Source organism: Chrysemys picta, unplaced genomic scaffold (assembly GCF_011386835.1).
Source record: "Chrysemys picta bellii isolate R12L10 unplaced genomic scaffold, ASM1138683v2 scaf94, whole genome shotgun sequence".
Lineage (NCBI taxonomy): Eukaryota > Metazoa > Chordata > Testudines > Emydidae > Chrysemys > Chrysemys picta.
Genome location: NW_027052801.1, coordinates 147,247 through 155,839, shown reverse-complemented (window position 1 = coordinate 155,839; position 8,593 = coordinate 147,247). Strand labels below are relative to the sequence as shown.

At 64.2% G+C, this 8,593-nt stretch overlaps 1 protein-coding gene across 1 annotated transcript in view; it reads right to left on the bottom strand.

Moving 5' to 3' along the window:
* Window positions 1-1,539: 1,539 nt before the first annotated feature.
* The window catches only part of LOC135977999 (trichohyalin-like), a 55,331-nt gene continuing 48,277 nt past the window's right edge, over window positions 1,540-8,593 (bottom strand). Inside the window, exons 6-7 of the mRNA XM_065579121.1 lie at window positions 3,340-8,550; window positions 1,540-2,054 (exon numbers count right to left, since the gene is read on the bottom strand). Coding sequence (XP_065435193.1) covers window positions 8,161-8,550 — 390 coding nt within the window. The 3' untranslated portion in view covers window positions 1,540-2,054; window positions 3,340-8,160. The remainder of the gene's footprint in view (window positions 2,055-3,339; window positions 8,551-8,593) is intronic.

Here is an 8,593-nt window from a genome sequence, read left to right as displayed (position 1 = left end):
CCCCAAAGCCATTGCAATGTGACTGGAGTGAAAAGAAAAGAGCAGCCAGGAGAGGGAGTGACCCTTCCTGCCACCTCTGCCAGAGGAGCCCCCCTTGAGGGGTGAGCTGGGAGTGGGAGGGGCAGTGACTCCCAGCCATGGGCCTGAGCAGCACCGGGGTTAGGAGAACCGGGCGGGAGGGTCTCGGTACCTGAGGTTGGCCACAGCAATGAGGGAGTTGGCCAGGACGGCGTCAGGTGGAGAGTTAGGAGGAATCTCCTCAATGAGCTCCTGTGAGACGCAAAGGAGACAAAGGAGCGGGTGAGATTCGGGCCTCACTGACACTCCCCAAGGAGGAGATTACACAGCCAGCAGGATCCCCCCAGCTGCCTCCCGCTCCTCCGATTCCTGCCCACTAGTTCTCCCGTCTCCTCTCCCCAATCTTCAGCCCCAGCAATCCCTGCCCTCAGCTGCCCTCCAGCACCAGCCATCCCCCAACCCTCGGCCCGGGGAGACCCCTGCCCCTCCCATGTCTCTGTCCACCCTCCAGCTCCCGGGCGCCGTGTCTTACTCACCACAATCCTCTCCACCACAGCCGCCTTCGAGCAGTGTGGCTCCATTGTGTAGTCCCCTCTCTGCTGGGCAGCGAGGCACGCGGGGTAGATGGCGTGCAGGAACTCGAGCTGCTGCGCCTCGTCCTGCGCCCACCAGGAGTGGGGTTAGGGGAGAGAGAGCCAGTTAGCCAGGGACCTCCCTGCCCCAGCCACACCAGCTGCAGGACATAGGCCTGAATGGGGGATAGTGGGGACCTGCCTATTGTTCAAATCACCCACGACTCCTCCACAATCAGGGTCAGGAACTGGGACAGTGCCTGTGGGGGGAGGAGACCCCGGCTGGTGTGTGACAAACACCCCCATCTTGGGGGTCCCAGATCATGAAGGAGAAAGGTCCCCATTAGAGCCAAGACCTTCTGCAGGGGGTCGGGATGCTGGGAAGGAGCAGGAGAATCTCAGTTCCAGCACAGCTGGGGAACGTTTGTACCTTTTCTCGGGCATGGAGCTGCTCTCGGATGTTCATGAGAGCAGCCTCCTCTGTTACCAAGTCTACCCGGTCTTCTTTCTCCTCGTCGTCCTCGGAGTCCCTGGCGGACGCTGCACCAGGGAGAGAAGGGGACAAGGTGACTGCTGCTGCCACTCGGGGGAAGGACAGGGGCATGGTGGGACAATGTGTCCCCTTCCCACCTCCGGGACATAGGGCAGATTGGGCCCCACACTCCCCCCTCTCAGTGATGGCATCAGCCCCCAACTCCTTCAGGAGCCCATAGCAAAGAGATCCTCCCCACTGTCCTGGACTCCCTTGGAGGTGCCTCCCCCCAGCCCCGCCCAATGGAGCACCAAGGACCAAAGTGGCAGCATCTAGTGTCCGTGGAGTTCACATGGCTCAGGCCAGACACCTGGGCTGGAGACCCGCCCCCATAGCACTGCTTGAGGGCCTGGGCCCAGGGTGTTCACAGCCCCCTCCTCACCCCTCCCCGAGCCCAGCCTGGATCCTCACCTAGAACAAAGCAGAAGCGTCCGTCGGCCACGCTGCTAGCCGAGTCGCAGGCGCTGCTGCTGTCGGATAGGGAGCGGCCCGAGCTGCTGGGGCTGGCAGAGGGATCCTCCACCTCCTGCCCTGAGGAGGCTGGAAGGTCCTCACTGACCGGGCAGGGCGATGGCCCCTGTTGGAAGTTGGGGCTGGGCGCCTGGGGCCGCTGCTGCCCACACAACAACAAGCCCCAGAGCCACCCTGCCCGGTTCCGCCCCTGGGCTGGGTCCTGCCTGCCCAGCCGCAGCCTGGCCCAGCTCCATTTTGGCCTGGGAGGTGATGCTCCCACCTCGGCGCCTGTGCCGGGAGTGGGTTTCCTCCGCCAGAAGGCTGGGCGCTTCCACCTCCTGGCGCGGCCGGAAGCTTCTTCCCCTCCAGCGGGGACGGAGAGGCCGCTTCGCTCCTGGGGAAGATGTTGTCTGCTTCCCTCAGGCTCTGGGGCCACCTGCACAGCCTTCTTCCCGAACATCCTCAGGAGCCTGGCCATCCTGGAACCCAGGGGGAAGCAGGCATGAGTCTGGGGTCAAGGCAGCCTCTCACTAACCAGCCTGTTTGGTCCCTCCCCATCCCTGCCCCAGCCAGAGCAGCTCCTGCTCCCCCCACAGGGGTGCAGGGAGGGCAAGCTACCCGCACTGGCAGGAGTTCATTGTATGATCTGCTCCCCCTCAACGCTCCCCCTCGTCATCGCTGGGGCTGCAAGAACTGGGGAGTCTCGTCCTTTTCGAACACTGGGGTCAGTCACAAAGACACTGGTCACTTTGGACAAGCAGCTCCCTCCTGCCACCCCAGACCACACTCACACCCCCCCACCCTCCGCCCAGGCTAGAGAAGGAACAGAACCCAGGCAGGGCAGGCTTTAGGCCGATTTGCCCGATTCCCCAGAATTGGGCCCCGTGCATAAGAGGGCCTCTCGCACTCACCCCAGCGGCATTCGTCTTCGGGGGCCCCGCTCCCCTGGCCAGAGCGCCGGCCGGAGCGCGGCAGCCCCGCGGCCCCACTCTCCCGGCTGGAGCTCCGGCGGAGCGTGGCAGCCCCGTGGCCCCGCGACCCAGGCCGGAGCGCGGCAGCCCTGTGACCCCGTGACCCCGGCTGGAGCTCCGGCGGAGCACGGCAGCTCCGCGAGCCCGGCTGGAGCTCCGGCCAGAACATGGCTGCCCCATGGCCCTGCGACCCTGGCTGCAGCTCCGGCCAGCCCCGTGGCCCCGCAGCCCCAGCCGGACCGCAACAGCCCTGCAGCTCCACGACCCCGGCCAGACCGCCGGCCGGACCGCGGCAAGCCCCGTGGCGCTGCATTCCTGGCCAGAGCGCCGTCCAGAGTGTGGCAGCCCCGCGGGGCCACCTCCCCCAGCCAGCAATCCGAAGTGCCGCCCCAGGAATCGGGCCCCGCACTTGCTAAACCTGGCCCTGAACCCAGGAGTCTGGACTTCTCCTGGGAAACCATTCCCCACTTCAAAGTCCCTAGGCATAGCAAGGCCAGGGCCCCCTCGGTTCCCATTGATTTCCATGCTCAGCAGCTCACTGGGTCTGGCCCAGCTCACAGACTCTCAGCCTGGGGAACAGTCTCCCACAAGGGAAGGGCTGGGAGCCCCATTGCTGGGACCTTGCCAAACACACTGGAGACGGCTCTGGAGAAGCCCTTTCCCGGTCTGAGAGCGAGGGGGTCCTGGGGGCTGTTTGCAAATCCAATCTCCTTTGGGAGAGATTCTCTCCCCCTCTTTCTGCCTCTCCCCAGACAGACAGGGGACGCCCCCGAGGAACCCTAATGCCACTCACTTGCTCTGGTGACGGAGAGATGGTTGGAGGATGTTCAGGGTCGTCCCTCGCCCTTCTCCTCACTCTCCAAGCCCAAGGCAGGCTGGAGAGGGTGGTGGTGAGCTGAGGAGGTCCCTGCCCAGGAAGCAGGCAGGGTGATGGCACGGGGCGATCGGCTGGCTGTGAAAACAAGAGTCTGTCTTATTGCCAAGGGACAGAGAAACTCGGCCAGCAGCAGGGGGTGCAGAACACCGCCCTAGTGCAGGGGTGACAGCGCCTCTGGGATCCCGACATCCCTGCACTTTACACACCTTCCTGGAGCCTCCCAACCCCCCTGGGCTGTCGGGACTGCGACCCCAACCCCACTGATGAGAACCAGGCCTGGGAGGGGAAGCTACTGGCACAGGGTCACACCAAGTGTCAGAAGAATGGATGGGACCCAGCAGGCCTTCTTTCCAGGCCCCTTCGCTAACCACTGCTGCACACTCCCTCCCACAGCTGGCAATTACAACCAGGCCCCCATGTCCACTCCCCCGGCTTTGAGAGGGAGTGTGCTCCGCTGGAGTGACTGGACCAGGGGACTGAGAACCAGGACTCCAGAGTTCCATTGCTGGGTTTCCTGTTGGTTCCACTGCTGGTTGTTTTCCTTTTCCTGTGGGACTTTGGGCAAGTTGCTCCCCCGTCTCTGGCTCTGTCCCCAGCAGTCAAACGGGGATTTCATACTTTCCCACTATTGGAAAGTGCTGGGAGAATTGCTCGGCCAAGAACCACGCCGGCCCCGGCCCCCGGTGCAGCATCGCGCTGGCCCCCGGCCAAGCACCGCGCCAGCCCCCGGCACGGCTCCCTGCCGAGCACCGCGCCAGGCCCCAGCCAAGTGTCCACACCGCCGGCCCAGCACCGCGCCGGCCCCCCGGCCCCGCGCCCCCGGCACGGCCCCTGGCGCAGCACCGCACTGGCCCCCGGCCGTGCACCGCGCCAGCCCCCGGCACGGCTCCCTGCCGAGCACCGCGCCAGCCCCCAGCCAAGTGTCCACACCGCTGGCCCAGCACCGCGCCGGCCCCTGGCCGAGCACCGTGCCGGCCCACGGCCCGGCCCACGGCCCAGCACCGCGCCGGCACCGGCCCCCGGCCCCCGGACAAGTGCCTGCGCACCCGGCCCCAGCTCCGGCCGAACACCACGCCGGCCCCCCGGCCAAGTGCCCCCGCCCCCGGCCGAGCACCGCACCGGTCCCCCGGCCAGCACTGCACCGGCCCCCGGCCAGCACCGCACCGGCCCCCGGCCGAGCACCGCGCCAGCCCCCGGCACGGCTCCCGGCCGAGCACCACACCAGCCCCCGGCATGGCTCCCGGCTGAGCACCGCGCCAGCCCCCAGCCAAGTGTCTGCACCGTCGGCCCAGCACCGCGCCGGCCCCCGGCCCCGCGCCCCCGGCACGGCCCCCAGCCCAGCACCGCGCCGGCACCGGCCCCCGGCCCAGCACCGTACAAGCCCCCGGCCGAGCCCTGCGCTGGCCCCCGCCCAGCACCGTGCCGGCCCCCGGCTGAGCACCACACCGGCCCCTGGCGTGGCCCCCGGCCTAGCACCGCACCGGCCCCTGGCCAAGTGCCCGAACCGCCGGCATAGCTCCGCGCCGGCCCCCGGCCGAGCACCGCGCCGGCCCCCGCCCGGCTCCCGGCCGAGCACCACGCTGGCCCCCAGCCAAGTGCTCGCACCGCCGGCCCAGCTCCGCGCCGGCCCCCGGCCGAGCACTGCGCCGGCCCCCGGCCCGGCCCCCGGTGCAGCACCGCGCCGTCCCCTGTCCAGCACCATGCCGGCCCCGGCCCCTGGCTGAGCACCACACCGGCTACTGGCCCGGCCCCCGGCCGAGCACCACGCCAGCCTCCGGCCAAGTGCCCGCACTGCCGGCCCAGCACCGCGCCGGCCCCCGGCCAAGTGCCCGCACCGCCAGCCCAGCACTGCGCCGGCCCCCGGCCGAGCACTGCGCCGGCCTCTGGCCCGGCACCCGGCCCAGCACCGCACTGGCCCCCGGCCGAGCACCGCACCGGCCCCGGCCCCCGGCTGAGCACCGCCCCCGGCCCCGGCCCTCATCCGAGCACCGCGCCAGCCCCCGGCCAAGTGCCCGTACCGCTGGCCCAGCACCGCGCCAGCCCCCGGCCCCGCGCCCCCGGCCCCAGCCCCTGCCGAGCACCGCGCCTAGACAGCAAGGCGGTGGCAGAGCCAGAAAGAGAAGCCACCAGTCCTGACTCCTGTTCTAATGGACAACAAACAGCCCAGAAGCACGGCAGAGGGGAAAGTAAACCAGTCCGGTCCGGTACAGCGGAGCGGCAAGAGCCAGTACGCCATGCCGGACTGGACCGGCTTCCGCGGCGGAGATTTAAAGGGCCCAGGGCTCCAGCCGCTGTGGGGAGCCCTGGGCCCTTTAAAGCGCCGCTGGAGCTCCGGCAGCCGGTCTCCCGCGGTGATTTAAAGGGCCCAGAGCTCCGCGGTGGCTGGAGCCCCGGGCCCTTTAATTCGCCCTTGAACCCCGCGGCTCCCAGCCGCCTCTGCAACTGGTAGCTCCGGGGTGATTTAAAGGCCCTGGGGCTCCCAGCCACAGCCGGAGCCCCTGGGCCTTTAAATCTTGAAAGGCCCCGCCTCTTCCGGTTGAGGCTACACCCCCGCTCAGGACTCCGGCGTAATGGTAAATCCTTTAAGTTCCTTTCACCCCTGGGCAGGGATAGAGCCCTGGAATCAAGATGGTGGGGAAATTTCATTGAAACCGTTTCTGTCAGAAAATCCCATTCAGACTAAACCAGTTTGTTTCTTGAACTCATAACAAGTGGGATGAAAGTTCTTTGCAAAAAGATTTTCTTGCAAAACAAAAGCATCTCCTGTTTGTCACAGTGTGTTAAATTGTCTCCTCGCACACCAAGAGGAGACACTTAGATCTCGAAAATTAGATAAGATGCTTCAGTCTGAGCTAAGTAGTTGCTGCTCTTATCAATTTCAAAATAAAAAAATACAAATAAAATCAACTATTTCAGCTATTCTATTATGTCACACTCTGATCTGAGTAAATGTGATAGGACACCTCATATTATGCACTCCTCCTAGTGACACTCTCCAATGGATCTCCATCCTCCACCCACTGTGAGGTAAGTAGGAGCGGATCATTATTATCCCTACTTGAAAGAGGGAGAAGCTAAGGTTGAGAAAGGAGAATTGACTTGTCTTAGGTCACACAGCCAGTCAGTGGCAGAGTTGGGAATAGGACCCAAGAGCCCTGATTTTCAAACTAACCATCGGATCTTGAATTTGCGTGCAGGAGGTCAGCGCCTGACAGGGAAGGCCAAGCTTCAGAGCAGAGCGTGGGCCCCGCCCGCTGGCGCCATGGTAACCCCTGACTAAGGCGCCACTTTTGGAAAATGTGCTGAGGGGAAGTGGCTGCTTCCCCTGCACCGCCCTTAGCTACGCTACTGGTGGGGATCACTGCCGGGGCACTATTTCAGCCCCACATTTTCGGGTGGACCTCCCACCGTGGGAGCTGCAGAGCACTCCCCCGCGACACACAAACACACACACCCTGGTGTTGGGGAGGGGAACAGGGGAAAGGACAAAAGAAGCAAGAGAAGAAAAGAAAGGAGGGAGGGCTGGAGGAAAAGGTGAAACAAAAAAGACAAACCCCAATGTCCCCAATGATTCTAAGGGACAAAATCCCAGGTGCGGAATAAAATTCTGCCTCATTAGGCTCGTGTTTTCCATGCCTAGAATTCAACTCTCACCCGATGGATCAGACTGAACAGGTTTCAAACCTCGAGGAGGCTCTTACCTTCTACACAGGGACGTCTGCTTTCTAGTACAAATCACTAAAAGGGAAGGAGAAAACTCAACAGAGGTTCCTCCTGCCGCTCACGTACGTGAACTCGAATGTTCTCTCAGTCCTCAAAGAGAGACCTCGAGACAGAGACTTGCTGAAGCAAAGCCACAGGAGTCTCTGAGGTTTCCCGGGCCACTCGCCTCTGTCCTGCCTGGCTGATGTCAGCATCTCTCTGTGAGGTCACCACCTTTGACCAATAGTCTGAGGTCCTGCAAAAGGCCTTTGTGATGTCACTGCCACGCCCCTCCCTTGCTGTGCTAATGTCCTGCCCCTGGCCAGGCACCTGGGAGCTTTGAGCTACTCCCTGTGGATCACCCCACTCAAGGCGTGTTCATTCTAGGAAGCAAGCCGACTAGACAGTAAAACCTCAGACGCTGCTCCCAATGCTACACTCAGTTTTTCAGAAATTAGTAGACTTGATGGCCAGAAGAGACCATTAGAGCATGTAATCTGACCCCCTGCATGTCACAGGCCTCCTGTATGACACCATAGCTACTTTGGGGGCAAACACATTCCAGAAAGGCATCTAGTCTTCATTAAATGACAGCAAGAGAGGGCGAATTCACCACTTTCCTTGGTAGCTTGTTCCTGTGGTGAATCATTCTCGCTGTTGCAGGGGGTGCAGCAGGGGCTGGCTGCAGGCAGCGGGTGCCGGGCTGGCTGCAGGCAGGGGCTGGCTGGAGATGGGCTGGTGGGGGCAGGGGGTGCGGGGCTGGAGGCAGGGCAGGGGGTGCAGCAGGGGCTGGCTGCAGGTAGGGCAGGGGCCCCCCTGCTTCTACCACCTTGGCCCTTTAAATAGCTGCCGGAGCCCTGGGGAAGCTGCGGGGCTCTCGCGGCTATTTAGAGGACCGAGGCAGCAGAGGTAGCTGGAGCCCCGGCACTTTAAATAGCCCCCGGAGCCCCCTGCTACCCCAGGGCTCTGGTCCAACCACTAGACCCCCCCCATAAGCGCCACAGCTCCCTCTTCTCCTCCACTGGGTACATAAAACTACAAGTCCCAGAATCTCTTGCTTCCCCCGTCCCATCTCCTGAAGGGGCAGCCAATGGGCCGGAGCCGTTTGCTGATTGGCAGGTGCGCGGGCCAGTGGGGGGGAGCCCGTGCCCGGCGCGAGTTGGCAGCTGGCGATGGCCCAATGTACAGGCCCAACCACTCGGCCTTCTTCACTTTAAAGCGCTGCCCGTAGGCCGACAGGAACTCGTCCATCTGCTTGTCCAGCTCCTGCTTCAGCTCCTCCAGGGCCGCCTGTTTCTGGGGGTCCTCGCCCCGCAGCTCCCCCCGGCAGCGCTCCAGCAGCTCCTGGCGTTTCCCCTCCTGGCGTCGCTTCATCTCCAGGGGCTTCACTCTCAGACAGCTGCTCATGCTCTGGTGGCCACGGTCCTGCCGGGAGGGGGGCGAGATCGTCCATGAGGGACGGGAACTA